Genomic DNA, 16,115 nt, shown 5'->3' with positions numbered 1-16,115 from the left:
CGCTGGTTGTGTATTTTAATTGCCTGCATCTTGTCTGGAAAGAAATCCCACCCAGCATATCGCTTGTATTTAAAATAATAACAAGACGCCTTTTATCCGCAGTCTAATCTACCTGATGACGTCTTTGACCACGGAAAGGCAGCTGAGGAGAAAACGCCCCTGTCTCTCAGCTTCAGCGACCTGCCCAACGGGGACTGTGCCCTCACCCCCCACGCAGCCGGCCCTCTGTCCACCGCAGGCTCAGCAAACCCAGAAATTACCATCACCCCTGCAGAGCGGGACCACAGCAGCCTGGCCTCCCAGAATGAGGGCTCAGATGATGCCAGCTCAGCATCTTCTAGAAACTCCTCCAGAGAAGGCCAAGAGCCACAGCCACATGTGGAGGAGGACACAGACAGGCCTGGGACCCCCCTGTTCCTGGAGAAGGATGTGGCAGAGGCCCTCCTACAGGAGTCCGACGAGGCCTCGGAGCTCAAGCCTGTGGAACTGGACACGTTTGAAGGAAACATCACGAAGCAGCTGGTCAAGAGGCTGACCTCAGCGGAGGTGCCGGGGGCCACGGAGAGGCTGGCCCTGGAGGGCTCCGTCAGCGGAGAATCCGAAGGCTGTCGCTCCTTCCTGGATGGAAGCCTAGAAGATGCATTTAGCGGGCTTTTCTTTGCCTTGGAGCCACACAAGGAGCAGTACAAAGAGTTTCAGGACCTGAACCAAGAAGTCATGCACTTGGATGACATCCTAAAAGTAAGTACCATTTTAGGGAAATCAGATCAGGTGTGGAGAGAGGCGTCTGAAGCCAGCTTTCTCTCGGAAGTAGTGTGTCTAGGTGTTTTATTTCCCTGCATCACAGAACTGAGGGACGGTCGTCATCTGCATGGCACCGACTTTGAAACACCAGGAGTGCGTGTTCGTTTTTATTTCCGTCACACAGATGAGTTTCCCCCGAGTTGGTTAGGAGTTCAGTCTCCGGCATGCGGAAGGTCTGAACCCCTCCAGCCCCACGGTCAGTCACCGCAATCCCAGAAGGGAGCTGGAGGCACTTTGGGGATCATAATCTCCCTGAGGTGCTACCGGATAGAGTCCCTTTCTGACTGAAGTCAAGAGTGAGGCAACTGTGATGTGGGAGCCACGGGCCCGTACCTCCCCCCTCCCTCCCCCCGCACCCCTCACCCCACCTCCCCCTGCACCCCTCGCCCTGCCTTCCCCTGCACCCCACACCCCACCTCCCCCTGCACCCCCCCTTCTCCAGTCTGGTCTTGTCCCAACCAGTGAGTCGGGACTTGCAAGTCATCATCTCCTGTGCTGTAGAAACCAGGGACCCCCGCCACCACCAGAGCTCGCTCTCTCTCAACCTCACCCCTGCTCAGACAGCTCAGGGTAGACCGGGTGGGAGAGGAGTGCGAGAGGGATGATCCCCTCTCAGGCAGGAGGTCCCAGGAAGGAGGTTACTGTTGCCACACCAGAATGTCTGTGTTGCCACCAGGCATAAACTTTCTAAAACACTGCCCAGGAGGACAGAGCCTGAGTTTTGTCCCAAATCCCATAGCCACCTCCTGTGCTCTCAGCTTTGCCACTCTGGCCTTGCTATACGGAAGGCGAACTGACTCCTTTTTCCACGAAAGAGCAGTTCTTTGGGGACCTGTCCTATCAACTGGGCTGGAAAATAAGGTGCCGGGGGCTGGCTGAGATTCCGCCCACAGAAGGCCGTCTCACCCCCTTGTGTGATTGTCGGTAAATCGTGGTCTTCTCAGTGGCACATGGGAGCACATTTCCAAGGCTTTTCAGACTGTCTTACCCTTCTCGGTGGTGCTCATGACCTCCGAGGGGTTGTCCCCAGGGCAGGCCAACTCTCCAGGTCCCCCAGCGCTCATGACAGACTAAGAAGCAGGCCAGGGCGCTCTGCCTCTGCTTTCTGGAAAACACTTCTCAGAAGCCCCAGCTCAGGACTCCTGCATGGAGGCTGCTTGTCTAACACTCCAGTGAAAACATCTTCTGTCACCTCAACAGACTCTAGTCTACAGAGTTGACCAGCTTCACTTAGTGGGCAGAAGGTGTGAAATTTAAAGACACAGCTGACCCCCTCCTTCAGCAGGTGCCTTAGAGAAGCGCGTGGGGAGAGCAGCTCCCATCTCCAGGCATCTAGATGGCTAAGATAGCGGGGTCTGCCAGTGAACACTGAGCAAGCCGTCTGTGAGTCAGAACAACCTGGGGGCCACAGATTTCTTTCCAGAGTATTATTTCCATCTGCTGTTGTTCCAAAACGATCCCGCCTTGAAAATCCTTAAGTGTCCGTCTATCCCTTTGTTAGGATCAATGTTTAAACGCATCCGTAATGGGTGAGGTTAAGTTCGGCAGATAGCTGGTTAAGAAAGAAGAACCTAGAAGTAAGTTGCATCTGGACTGGCGCCCTCTCTCTCTCTCTCTGAGATGGAAAACAGCGTTTGAGTTTAGACCTGGGGCAAGTGGCTATGGATCCAGCCAGAATCGAAGCATCCGCTAGACAAAGTTTCTCTTTTTCCCCTTCACATCCTAGGATGCTAAGCCTCTTGAGGATCAGAGACTAAGTGATGCAGCCTCTGGGACGGAGATCACTGAGGGTGAATGAAACAACTCTGATTTAAAGACCGAAAGACGGGTTCCCCTGTGCTTTTGTGCCATCTTGAGTCTCAGAGACAGACCCCTGCAAGGCGCTGCCTGCCTTGTGTTACGAAGTCAGCAAGGAGAGCCACCTAACTGGAAGGAGGACCTTTGGTTCTTGTGCCTTGCAGGACCGGTCCTGTTCAATCCACCCCAGCGTCCATCCTCTTGAATACTTTGGAAGGACGTCTTTCTATCTCTGTGCCCATAGCAACTGGCCTTATTCTGTTTGTCCTGCTTCTGTCTGTGTTTGGCAATATAGACTCCTCCAGCCCCGGAATGGGTTCCTTGGGTAGCCAGCTTCTGTCTCGGGACAGCACAGACATGGCCGTATAATGTTACGGATCGGTTATATTTGGCCTTGACGCCATGGCTCTTCAGACTCGTCTGCTGATTGTGTTTCCTTTGGGGTTGAGCGCGAGGCAGAGGGAGGGCTAGAGCAGTTCTGTCTCCCAGGGCTCTCTGAGCTATCAGTCCCTCAACTTTCCATTCTAAAACTTCAGGCAGAAACAGAAGGAATCCTAGAATGCGCCCCAGCGTGCCCATCTCCTGCTTCCACGATGTCCACTCAGAGCTGGTCTTGTTTTTTCTGTCCTTCTTCCTGCGTCTTTCTCGCCAGATGATTTTGGAACAAATCCCAGATGCTGTGTCATTTTATCTATCGTTGTACTTTTTTTTTTTTTAATATGAAAAGTTTAAGTGCATTTTTTTAACGCCAACCACAACAAAAAATAAAAGCTTGAAAAAAACCCAGAAAGTGTCGCATCTCACGTTGAATGCTGCGTGTTGTGTTTTCTGCCTCTGGCTATGTTGATCTTTTCCCTGATGCCTTCTGCCTTTGCAGTGCAAGCCGGCCGGAAGCCGCAGCCGGTCTTCCAGTTTAAGTCTTACAGTCGAAAGTGCTTTAGAAAGCTTTGATTTCCTGAACACCTCTGATTTTGACGAGGAGGAGGACGGAGATGAGGTTTGTAATGTTGGCGGAGGCGCGGACTCGGTATTTTCAGACACCGAGACCGAGAAAAATAGGTAAGTGTAAAGTTAGTGTGTGCTTACACCTCTAAGGTCTGGAGAGTGGTTCTCTGTCACTGTCCGTCGCCTCCCAGGCCCCTCCCAGGAGGAAAGAACTTCCCACAGGAATGCCCATTGACTTTCGGCTCCCTTTTACTGTCCAGGACGATGTTTACATATCATTCACCTCTTTTGTGCTGTTCAAGGAAAAATGAATTGCTTTTCTTCCTCATAAATGAAAGGGACGTGTTTGTGTGTATACACGTACGTCCTGGACCGTTCGGGGCCTGCTACCTGACCCCAGTGTAATTAATTCCACATTAACTAGATATGCTGTGTTTCTGGAGGAGTCCTACTGGATGACCCGTTTGTACTTGGTTCTCCTCCGTCTGGGTCCTATTTCTAATCTCTTCATTGTGCTAGTCTCTGCCTTTTCCACCCCTTTATCTCTTGCTCCCTTTGACAAAGTAGTTCCAGATCAAGATGATTGGTGCACTTATCAAAGCCAGGTTTCAGCCCGGGCACATATTTCCCTTACAACGAGTATTGACCGACTCCTGGCTGAGACCTGATTGCACCTTCTCTGAGACAGGCAGGGGTGAGGCAGTGGGAGGGGGCGATGAAGGTGAAATAGTGTCACCGTCTCCATCAGTTTTCTTGGACAGCCAGAACTTGTGTTTGGAGCTAGAGTCTGGGGTCCGTTCTGCGACTTCAGCGGAAACAAAGCAAACGCAGTCGAGCCTACTCACCTTCCTTAACTGCTGGGGGAGAGAAAACACACACACATACTTCCCCAGAGGAACGCGTGGATTTCCACCATCTTTACTGCTGACGTGTTATGCAAATAGGTTTTCCAGTTACGAGGAACTCCACCTGTCCCATCTTCGCAAACCTCCCTAGGTGATGTTATAATAACATTTTTGAGGGCTTTCTCATCCCTGGAGGGGTCGTTCTTTCAAAATCAGGGAACAAAAAAGTGAGAAACAGATTTATCCATTGAGCAAGCCAGGGGCCTGACAAACAAAATGTATTCAATGACTGGAAGGCTGATGTTATATTCCTACATTCTGTGCTGAGATTTTTCTAGCCTGATTGAACTTGTGAAGTGCTTCTAAACCAAAAATCCGTCTCCTCGTTAGCGTAAGCTGTTACATGGTATGTCAAAGTCACACCTCAGTCTAAACTTCCATTTTTGCTGCCGTCGGAAGCATTTCAACAACAAAACCATCACGGGTTTTGTACACTTTGTAGACCATTGATATTAAATTGTCTAAACTGATTGACTTTATGTCATCAGCGGGATTAGGTGAAATTGTGAAAATTGTGTGTGTGCGGGTGTGTGTGTATGTGTGTGTTTTAAATATGTGCTGATGGCCGGGACACCAGCAGAGTGCTTTCCCCTTGGAGGTAAAAGTTAATTGGAGGAAAATGTTCAGGACCGCTAAGCTCAGGTGCATGATTTTTCTAAATCCAAGGGGCTGGGCGGGGGGGGGGGGGGGGGGGGGTGCGGGCGGGCGCGAACCCAGAAGCCACTGGCTACCCGGTCGCTGCCGGCTGTGTAACAGGACACGGTGGTGAATATCTGTGCCGGTCAGCCCTCCCATGTGTGAAATGAGACAGCTACTCCCTCTTTCCCACACAGATTAATTTTCAGATCAAAATTAGATAATAGAGGCAACAGATTTTATTTGTAAATCTAAGTGCCCATCACGATACAACTTGAGACAGCTCCATGGTGAGGCTGAAACCAGGCATGAGAGGCAGAACCAAGCCCCGCCTGGGAAGATTCAGATGCCCCCTTGTAGCCTTTGTCTGGGGCAGAACATCATGTCTCCTGCTGGCAACTTTCTCCTTTTCTTCAAGGAGCAATTGATCTGAGGCCAAGAAAAAGCCTTGACTTTACTTCTTAATGGTCTTGCTCTTGGGGCGACCACAAATACAGAGGACAGTTTAATCCCAGAAAATCTGGCAATTTCCCATCCACCAAGCAAACAAGTATAACAAGCACAAAAACGAGAGCCCGTCTCAAAGACTCCTTGGTGTGCCGGCTTTACAAAGGGCTCATTGTGCTCGGGCAACAAACAGAGAACTCTGGGAGCAATCTGTTTGCACGATCTTTTAACAGGGCACATGGGTTGACCAGGCTGAACCAAGAAGCAGCTTTGGAAAAGTAGCTCGGCTTTTCAAGGAGGGCTTAGCGAAAGCCTCCCGTTCAATGGGTGCCAGAGGGGGCCTTTCATGAGTTTTGTTGAGGTGACCTGGGGTTTCCATGCCAAAAGAAACTAACATCTCGCTCCCCTTCCTGCCCCAGGACCTACAGAGCCACACACCCTGAAGCCAGGGGGCACCTTAGCGAAGCACTGACAGAGGACACAGGGGTCGGGACTAGTGTGGCCGGAAGCCCTCTGCCGCTGACCACGGGGAATGAAAGCCTGGACATCACCATCGTCAGGCACCTTCAGTACTGCACCCAGCTCGTTCAGGTAGGACTGCTGACCGCGTGCCTCAGAGCCCAGGCTGTGGACGCACCAAGGTGGGCTTCCTTTTTCAGTTACGCCAGAGAAATGAAAATTCAGGAAAAAGAGAACCGTCTTCCTTTGAGTTGGGGCAACTCAAACATTCTCATGGGCATGGCCATCCTCCCTGAGCCCTGGGGTTTTATTGTAAAACCCAGCTCTCCACACTTCATTCTTTTTTTAAGATTTCATTTATTTGAGAGGGAGAAAGAGCACAAGCAGGGGGAGTGTCAGAGGGAGAGGGAGAAGCAGGCTCCCTGCTGAGCAGAGAGCCCGATGTGGGGCTCCATCCCAGGACCCTGAGATCATGATCTGAGCTAAAGACAGACCTTAACTGAGTGAGCCACCCAGGCACCCCTTAGTTCTCCACACTGTAAGAGGTCCTAGGTTAGTTCTTGATGTCAAATCATTTGATAAAAGAGAAGAGTCATGTGACTAAGGAAAAATTTTTGTGTTCTGCCAGCTACAAATGAATGGACTTTGAAAGTGAGAGTTACTGAGCGTCCTTTGGTGTGCACTTGTCTCCTGACTTGGCTTTCTACCACCCGGACAGCTAAAGGCAAAATGCTGTAGCATATAACCCCAGCTCTCCAGATCTGGGATAAAGACTTACCAGCGACGAGAGAGAGCACTTTCATAGGACATTATCATTACCAGTTAGCTCTCATTCTGGGGCACCGTGGGCCTTAATTTTCTTTTCATTTCAGGTTGTTTACCGGTTAAGGTTTTACAGTAGCGGAGCACAGATTTGGGAATTCTCTGGATGCAGGAAGTGCTTTAAGTGTCTTGACAAAGCATTTTTTCCTGAGCATCTATTTAAAGGCCTCCTCCGCGACTAGTTGCCTGTCTGCGCTAGCCTGCTTGCACGTGTGGGGAACAGGAGAAGAATGTGACAGCAAATGTCAAGGTCTGTGGGGGGATTGGCCAGGCAGGAAGGGGGCCAAAAAGGAAGGGTCATGCTCCTAAAAGCAGGGGACCCACTGGAAGACTAGAGGCAGGGACAGGAGGAAGGGGCCGCAGAGGGACCAGAAGTGGGTTAGTGCGCTTCTTGCGTAATATACTGATGCAGTGTAGCGCATGCTTCTGCTTCCCGAATAAAGAGCCACAGAGTCACCTCAGACACTGTGAGAAACTGGTTGGCAATGAGGACTCTTGTCACTGAGTTGGCCACCATCCCCGTTGATCTCTTCTGTTGACTGCCGAATTTGTAAGCTGTTTACGGCAAGCCATTCACTGGCAGTCTGGCAGGAGGTGCTTTTTTTTTTTTTTTTTTTTTTTTTTTCCCTAGACCAAAATGGGCAAGGACTGTGATTTACTTTTAGCTATTCTCTATTCCCCTGGCCCTTGAATGAGACAGTTTTCACCATTCTTCGTCCTTGCTGAGCCTGATTCTGGGCTGAGCCAAGGACCTATTTGCCTTTTAGAGGGAAAGTCATTATTTTGTGAAACATAGGAGAATTCTCTTCTGTAAATGAATGGATGTTTTCTCTCAAAGAGGAATCAGCAGACACTGTTCAGTGCCATGTTGTTGTCTAGACTCAGGCCATGGTTATCACACGTCAGCTCTTCTGAGGGGGGACATCAGTGCCAGGAAAAACAGAAGAGGTAGATATAATAGATGTGGAATAAAGTAAGGATTAGAAGCTTAATTTCTAACTCACATCTGCTGCTGAATCAGTGAGTTAATGCCTTCATTTGGCATGTAATTGCAAAGAGATAAAAATGGGTATTCCATAAGAATCATGATAGTTATAATTATGCCCCAAATCAGTTCATTTCTCCTGTATTTCCTTACAGGAAAGGCATCAGTACATAATTGTTTCACGAGACTTCTGGATTTGAAAATCCTATTTGTGTGTTCTAGGGGGTTTAGTACAGGATGCATCCTGCCTCCATGCCCACCACGTGACCGGGACAGGTCTCCAAGGGACACAGAAAGGACAAGAACATCCACGCAGCCACTGACTTGTATCCTCTCTCATGCCCTTTGCTCTTGTGACCTGCACGTAGGTGCAGTCACTTGCTATGTATTTGGCCTTGGACACATTACTTGATCTCTCTGACCTCAGTTTCCTCAGCAGTAAAATGGAATATCAAGGGACACCTGGGTCACTCCGTGGGTTAAGGGTCCAACTCTTGGTTTCGGCTCAGGTCGTGATCTCAGAGTCGTGAGATCGAGCCCCGCGTCGGGCTCTGCACTCAGCTTGGGATGTTCTTTCTCCTCCTTCCTCTGCCCCTCTATGTGCTCGGGCACTAAATAAATAAATAAAATGCTTAAAATGCACTATCAACAGTACCCACCTCACAGGGTGGCTGTAGGAAATCACACGAGCTAATACATGGGCTCAGACCAGTGCCTGGTACATAAAAAGCACTCATTAATTAGAACAAGATAGCCTTGATTATAATCATGATTATTATACAACATGTTCTTAACGTTCAGCTTGAAAACAAGGAACTCAATCCATGCTGTGAAAAACTACTTGTGAAATAAATCTTTCTTTCTGTTAGCACACAGATAAGCAGCCTAAATATGCCCTCATGGTCTCAAAGAGGATTTACAAGATTTATGATACATAAAAAGCAAAGGCAACTTTATCAGAACCTTGCAGCTCTGTTATTGAGAACGTTCCAGAATCTATACAGGCACGAAAAAAGGTTGTAAAGCAACAAAAACATGTGTGATTTCATCAGTTCTTATCATCAGCCTGGAATGAGGAACGTTCTCAAGCCGGAACTAAATCACCGCATGGGTTGAGTTTGCCTGACTGCTGAGTTAGGAAGGAGGCGGTTGGGCCGGGAAACCTCCATTGACAGTAGCGGAACTGAGCCCCTGGTTCTGTTTGTCTCCTCAGCAAATTGTTTTCTCAAGCAAAACCCCATTCGTAGCGAGCAGTCTCTTAGAGAAGCTTTCTAGGCAAATCCAGGTGGTGGAGAAGCTGTCAGCAGTCAGCGATGAGAACATAGGGAACATCAGTTCCGTCATTGAAGGTAAGTATGTGCGTGTCCCACCTCCATGCCCACGCTCGCCGGCCGCATCTTGTCCCTGCTGCCTCAGGACTGCAAGAGCGCATGCTCAGGCCATAAAATAGAGGAATGTCCCTTCCCCGGTGTGGTCTCCTGAACACCTCGGAGTCCAACCAGCAGACACTGTGTTTTCTAGAGGGCCTGCCAGCCCCGGACGTCAGACACAAGTCCATAATCAACACCAGCATCCACCTTGTAGGCCATCTCACAGACTTTCTCTGCCAGAGAAAGGGGACCTTGGCAGGTGGCTGAGAGGCAGAAAAAGGGACCAGACACTCCGGGTGTGAGTGACTCGTGTCCTCCCTGCTCTCAGGCACTCCTAGGCCATCACAACCACACACCAGGGAGATGCTAACCCTGGGCTGCCTGGCATGATACTCTTCCTGAGTTTCATTCTCATGTTTTGCTGCCAAGTTACCAGAGAGGACACAGTGAGAACATCTTCCAAGAGTAGAGCTGCTGTGTTTTCTCTCACTGAAAGCAAACAGTTTTGCTTTTGCTGCATGTCCTCAGTTGCCCAGGCTGGAGGGGTCATAACTTCTGGGTCCTTTGGAAAATCTGCCAAGCACAGAGAGATCTTGTAGTTCCGATTAAACACCACAATCTTTAGGGGAAGCCCGGCTGGATTGCCTGGCCATTGGCGGAGCCCGAAACTCTAGATCTTGGGATCGTGAGTTCAAGCCCCACACTGGGTATGGAGCCTACTTTGAAAAAAAAAAATTTTTTTTTTTTAAAAGAGAGAGAGAAGGGGGCCCTTGTGCTTGCCCCGCCCCCACACAGGTTCAATCTCTTCACCTGCTTCTTTCAAAATGTGCGACGTTGGGGTCGGGGTTGCTCTCTCTTCCAGCCATCCCAGAATTTCACAAAAAGCTGTCCTTGCTGTCCTTCTGGACCAAGTGCTGCAGCCCAGCTGGTGTCTACCACAGCTCGGCCGACCGAGTGATAAAGCAGCTGGAAGCCAGCTTTGCCAGAACCATCAACAGAGAGCACCCGGGGCTTGCAGACCCAGGTAAGGGGCGGCCGTGAGGGGACAGCACCTCTGCCGTTTGACCTAAGAGTGAGCACCGGCGGGTCCCTCCCCCGGGACAACGACTGACTCTGCAGAGAAAGCAGCATCCACTCAGTACCATCTAAGAAAAGAAAGACTTGGACATGTTTTAAATCATGTTTTAAATCAGATTATCCGCAGATAAATCAGATTATCAGCTTTTAAAAGCTCTGTGTTTCTATATTGCCGTTTAGGTGGTTGTAGGCTTTTTTCATTAAAATGCTACCAATCTGAGAGTGCCACGGGAAATAACCCCTTGGGAAAAGCTGTTGGGCGATTTCCACTAAAGCTAGATGTACCCCTACCCTATGACCCAGCAATTCTGCTCCTAAATATATCAAGGAAAGTACCTGCATATACTCACAAAAAAGACAGGCCTAGGAAAGTTCATAGAAGCTTTATTCACAAAAGCCAAAAATCAGAAACAACTCAAATGCCCACCAGCAAGAAAATGAGTGTATTTTGTGGGTATGTATGTGTGTATGTAGATGTGCCTATGCATAGTATCGTATCTTTGTATTGTGCTTTTACCAATAGTAACAGATTCCCACAGTAGGGGATTACACAGCAGTTTTTAAAAAGAACCAATTACTGCTCTAAGCAACGTGTAGATGAATCTCACAGATATTTTGTTGAGTAAAAGGAGCCAGATACAAAAAGCATCTACTAGATCATTCCATTTACATGATGCTCAAAACAAGCAAGGCTAATTCATGTGGATGGAAGCCAGATGATCAGTAACCTACGGTGGGAAGGGGCACAAGCTTACCTTGTGGGGAGCCAGGCGAGTTCTGCACCTCGTCCCTAATGGCGGTGACAGGTGTGTGTACACATCAATGCAAAACTCACCAAGCGGCGTGCTGAGGACCAGCTCAGCTCCCAGACTCCTCTCTGCCACGTACCACAGTAAAACATGAATGAACAGTCATGTCTCTTCAAAGCTGCTTCCCATCTTTCCCTTCCAAACAGTGTTCCGAACCCTGGTGTCCCAGATCCTGGACCGGGCTGAGCCACTACTCCCCTCCAGCCTCCCTTTGGAAGTTGTCACCGTTTTCCAGTATTATGGTTATTTTACCAGCCACGGTGTGAGCGACCTCGAGACTCACGTGAACCAGCTGACCAAGCAAGGTGGGACGCGTTCTTTGTCACACTGTGCAGTGGCTCCCTTTGGAGTCCGCTCTGGGCTTTTGGGGTGTAGTGTTGAGTGAGGGGAGCCTTTTCGTTTCCCCCCAAGTCCACAGCTGGGTTCAGATCTGCCTTTTCAGTGACTTTTGGACCCTTAACATTAGTGAGCCTCTTGGCAATGAAGCAGGGGTTTACTCAGCACATCCCAGTCACCCAGCAGGGGTGTAATGTTGACGAGAAGCTGCTAAATGATTTACCGATGTCATTTCTTTAATTCAGTAATATATTGTATTCACCATTTGTGGGATCAAGCCTACAGTGGGGACTATTTCAGGTTGCCCTTTTTGGTGGTGCTTTCAGAAGCAGGATTCACAAGAAGGCAATGGGGGGTGTGCCTGGGTGGCTCAGTCGGTTAAGCATCTGCCTTCGGCTCAGGTCATGATCCCAGGGTCCTGGGATCAAGTCGCACATTGGGCTCCCTGCTCAGTGGGGAGTCTGTCTTTCTCTCTCTCTCTCTCTTCCTCTGCTTCTCCACCCTGTTCATTCTCTCTCAAATCAATAAAATCTTAAAAAAAAAAAAAAAAGCAGATAGAGTGGCACATTGATAAGGAAAGGAAAGAAGACGGAAAACTGAATTTCCAGCTGGGGATCCAAGGAATGAGAAGAACGGCCACCAGCCTAGCAGTGTGGTGCTTCAAGTATTAGAAATAAAATAAGCACCTGCATGGAGGGAAAAACCCCTTTAGGATGGAGTCAGGACATGAGGGGCCGGTTTTCTGGTTCCCACGTCCATGCTCTGTAAACCCACCAAGGCCTGACAGTGCTGGGGAAAAGGGGTGGGAATGAGGTGCATTTTTTAGGATTGGATGGGCTGGCACAGCACCGGGCTTAGCCCTTCTCTCTGGAACATCAAACCCTGCATGGACACGTCTGTCCCTGAGGTTTCATCCCAGGGAGAAGCCTCACATCCTCCTCCACCTGTGGCCACACCAGCCAGAACATGGGACAGTCTGCATAGGCCTCACCACCAGCAGATGCTGGTCCAGAGCTCTGGAAGGAGAGTAGAGGCAAGAGACCAGAGGCTCTCACCTTGGGATAGTTGTCATTTCTTCATTCTCAGTTTGTCATGGTCTTACTAAAGCAGTTTTCCGAGTAAATTTCCAAATTGTGATGACTTCTGATAGAGTAGTATATCCTAGGGTAGTTGGGGTTTTTTTTTAAGATTTATCTATTTATTTATTTGACAGAGAGAGATCACAAGTAGGCAGAGCGGCAGGCAGAGGGAGAGGGAGAAGCAGGCTCTGCACTGAGCAGGGAGCTGGATCCGGGGCTCGATCCTAGGACCCCGGGATCATGACCTGAGCTGAAGACAGCTGCCTAACTGACTGAGCCACCCAGGCACCCCTATCCTAGGTTTTTTTTTTTTTTTTTGATGTTATATCTCATGTTATTCTTTGAAACTTCTTTAAGTTTTGTAGCACCCCTGCCTTTGGAAGCATACTAATATGGTTGACGATTGTTGAACAGTTAGATTGTTTTCCATTGTTTGGTTGTTATACATACTACTGTCTTGAGACCTCCTGCTGGGGTATTTATTTATAAAGAAGTAAAATGACCAGAACATCCCCAGCAGGAAGAATAGGAAATTCAAAGAAAAAAAAAATCTCCAAAATTCACTGATGTGTCCACGGTAGAGAGGATGCTGTTCGGCTGATGGAACATGGATGTTAGGTTATATTTTCCCATCTGCACTGATGAGACATGCTCTTACCCTAATGTTTCTGTGGCTAATTGAGACCTGTGCTGGATTCCTCATCAGGGATTGGAATATATCCTTTAGTCCTAGAACGTGGTCAGTGTGTCCACACGGGACTCAGAATTTTCTATTTTTATCATGCTCTCTCCATATTCCAACCAACCGACTGGATTTCTCCTAGTTGGCTGCCTCTCTGCCCAAGTGCTGACAGAGAGAATGGATAGCTGAGGTCACTCGGGGTGAGGGCTTTGCTATACGGGTAAGACTAGAAGAGGGACAGCAGCGTTTGCTATCATCAGGAAGACTGGACAAAGTGTGTACTTGTATTTTTTTTGCTCTCTATTTTTACGTTGGACTATTCATCTGTACATTATTTCAGTCTGGCCATACGAGACGGAGGTCCGCCTTCACTGGTTCCCTCGTATGGTTTGCCATTTGCCTTAATATAGTTATTTGAATGATGTAATATTTCAAATATTAGTGAAAATTTTCACTCATGAGTGAAAATAATTTCTCACTAATTGGAAATATCACCTTTAACATAGGCTGATTTTTCATACTTGAGCCTTTTATCATATATATATCTGAGTCGTATTTATATTTTTAGTGAGTTTGTTACCCTATGGTCAGAAGGTGAACTCTGCTTTCTTTTTTTAAAAAAATATTTAAATTCAATTTATTAACATACAGCATATTATTAGTTTCAGAGGGAGAATTCAGTGATTCATCAGTTGCGTATAACACCCAGTGCTCATCCCATCTCGTGCCCTCCTTCATGCCCATCCCCCCCCCCGTTACCCCGTTCCCCCCTCCCCTCCCCTCCAACAACCCTCAGTTTGTTTCCTGTGATTAAGAGTCTCTCTAATTTGTCTCCCTCTCTGATTCCATCTTATTTTATTATCCCCTCCCTTCCCCTATGATCCTCTGTTTTGTTTCTCAAATTCCCCATGTGAGTGAGATCATATGATAATTGTCTTTCTCTGATTGACTTACTGCAATGACATGGATGGAACTAGAAGGTCTTCTGCTTTCTTTTCACTTGCTAGTTTCCTTGATTCAGACTCTGCAATCGCTGAGAGATGAGAAGCTGCTCCAGGCCATACGTGACCTTGTGCCCAGCAGTCTCCCCGCCCAGCAGGAAGTACTCAGGACCTTGGCTCTGCTGCTCACGGGGGACAACGGCCAAGTGAGCCGGGCTGTGATGCTTTACCTGGCTGCAGCCTCCAGAAACGAGCATTTCAGGGAAAAGGTAAAGCCCCAAATCATGGACAGCAAGCCAGAAGCTGGTTTCATTTTCCATCATTTACTATGCACATTTTGCCATGTGTTTTTTTATCAAAATGACTTTCTACTGCCTATTAATAATATATATAGTTATATATACACATTATTATATGTAATACTATGTAAACTACAAAAATATCCTGCAAATATTTGAGCGCCCATAAGTCCAGGCCCCAGAGGGAATTGTTAATAATTTGGTGTATGTTCCTTCTCATTTTTTCCTATGTATCTGCTCACATATATGATTAATTGTTTCTTAAATGAGGTCACACTGTTCTGTTGTGTAACTAACTTAAATGTACTATATCGCGGTGATTTTCCTTGTTAGAACATGTTAATCCCCTTCGTCTGGTTTGATGGATGACTGTGCATCTCAGGGATACTCCATAATTTATTTTCTCATTCCATACTGATGGGCATTGGTCGAGTTTCCAACTCTGAAAAATGCCACGGTGAGCATACATGCACGCACATTTTATGAGTGGTCTGGGGACAAGTCATCATGCTACTGACTCAGAGAACAAGAATATTTGTGATTTTAAAAACTATAGCTGCTCATTGCCAGGGAAGAGGAAGTAGACCTCGTCTGTGGCTTTAACTCAATACCATCCGGGGTAACAAGCATCTGTAATTCAAGCACACAGAGGCCCTGTACAGGCAGCAGCCTTGGTCCTTGGGGAGCCCTTGACAATCTGAACAGTTGTTCTAAAAACTAACTCATGGGTGGCTCAGTTGAGTAAGCATCTGTCCTTGGCTCAGGTCACGATCTCAGGATCCGGGGATTGAGCCCCGTGTCGGGCTCCCTGCTCGGCTCCTCCCTCTCCCTCTGCTGCTCCCTCTGCCCATGTTCTCCCTCTGAAATAAATAAAGTCTTAAAAAATAAAAAATAACTCGTGTCAATCCTCAGATCAGGTCAAGAAAATTAAACTTGGCCCCTTCTTGTCCTGGGAAAGGTCAAATGTTGAACTCTGAGAAGGGCTTAGCTTTTCTAAGGCATTAGCTAAGCGAGGGAAGGGCGGGATGTTTGCGTCTCCAGCTCAGCTCTCATCCTTAGCTCTAGGATTCATTTCTCACGCATGAGCCTCGCTAACTGAAGACGGCTTTGGTGGCACTCTCGTCAGGAGGTGTAACAGATACCACCTAGAAATGTATGACCCGCCCTCCCCAAGCCTTGAGTTCTTTCCATGTTTTCGCATATGAAACGACAAAAGTTAGTACATTAATTCTGTACCACCAGATGTGAAAGCCTAATGCCATACATAACTACTTCGGTGAGAGCCGGCGCTTCTGTAATCTCGGACCTTCGGAAACCTGTAGCCATTGAAACAAACTGAATGTCGCATGTAGGTTCATTTTTTATGCTTTTTACCCACCCCAAACCCTGCACCCAAATAAGTGGGAAATATTTATTCTTCTGTCTGTTGGGATGTTGTTGTTCCTGTAATTATCTAGGACCCAGCCGAGGGGATGCTTACTACGTTACACGGTGATGGGGCTGTCTTGCTTTCCAGGGCGCCTCCTATTTGCTTCCCAGAGCTCTTACCAAGCGGAGTCTCCCGGCTGTCATCCTTTCTCGGACAGCTGTTCAAACTCCAACGAGCAAGAGGAGGCCGACTTGCTCTCTGAGATCATACGTCTCTGCAAGACCAAGGGAAGGGCCAAATGCTTTCTCGAGTCGGGAAACAGTGTCCACTTCTGCCCAAGCCCGCTGAGTTTC

General features: G+C 48.1%; 1 protein-coding gene across 9 annotated transcripts in view; it reads left to right on the top strand.

The window, feature by feature from the left end:
- The window catches only part of RIPOR2 (RHO family interacting cell polarization regulator 2), a 209,138-nt gene that overhangs the window by 183,534 nt on the left and 9,489 nt on the right, over positions 1 to 16,115 (top strand). For 4 of the 9 annotated variants that reach the window (XM_032861654.1, XM_032861660.1, XM_032861653.1 and 1 more), the window contains 7 exons: positions 103 to 741; positions 3,479 to 3,660; positions 5,954 to 6,125; positions 9,014 to 9,149; positions 10,033 to 10,194; positions 11,203 to 11,361; positions 14,161 to 14,363. In XM_032861654.1, the coding sequence (XP_032717545.1) occupies positions 103 to 741; positions 3,479 to 3,660; positions 5,954 to 6,125; positions 9,014 to 9,149; positions 10,033 to 10,194; positions 11,203 to 11,361; positions 14,161 to 14,363 (1,653 nt within the window). Of the gene's footprint in view, positions 1 to 102; positions 742 to 2,530; positions 3,125 to 3,478; positions 3,661 to 5,953; positions 6,126 to 9,013; positions 9,150 to 10,032; positions 10,195 to 11,202; positions 11,362 to 14,160; positions 14,364 to 16,115 lie in introns of those variants that run through there. The other 5 variants (XR_004383163.1, XM_032861656.1, XM_032861655.1 and 2 more) reach the window with 4 other exon arrangements.

This window comes from Lontra canadensis, unplaced genomic scaffold (genome assembly GCF_010015895.1).
Source record: "Lontra canadensis isolate GAN:19392208 unplaced genomic scaffold, GSC_riverotter_1.0 scaffold21, whole genome shotgun sequence".
NCBI lineage: Eukaryota > Metazoa > Chordata > Mammalia > Carnivora > Mustelidae > Lontra > Lontra canadensis.
Note: the sequence above shows the minus strand (reverse complement) of the source record. Positions and strands in the feature narration are given on the sequence as shown.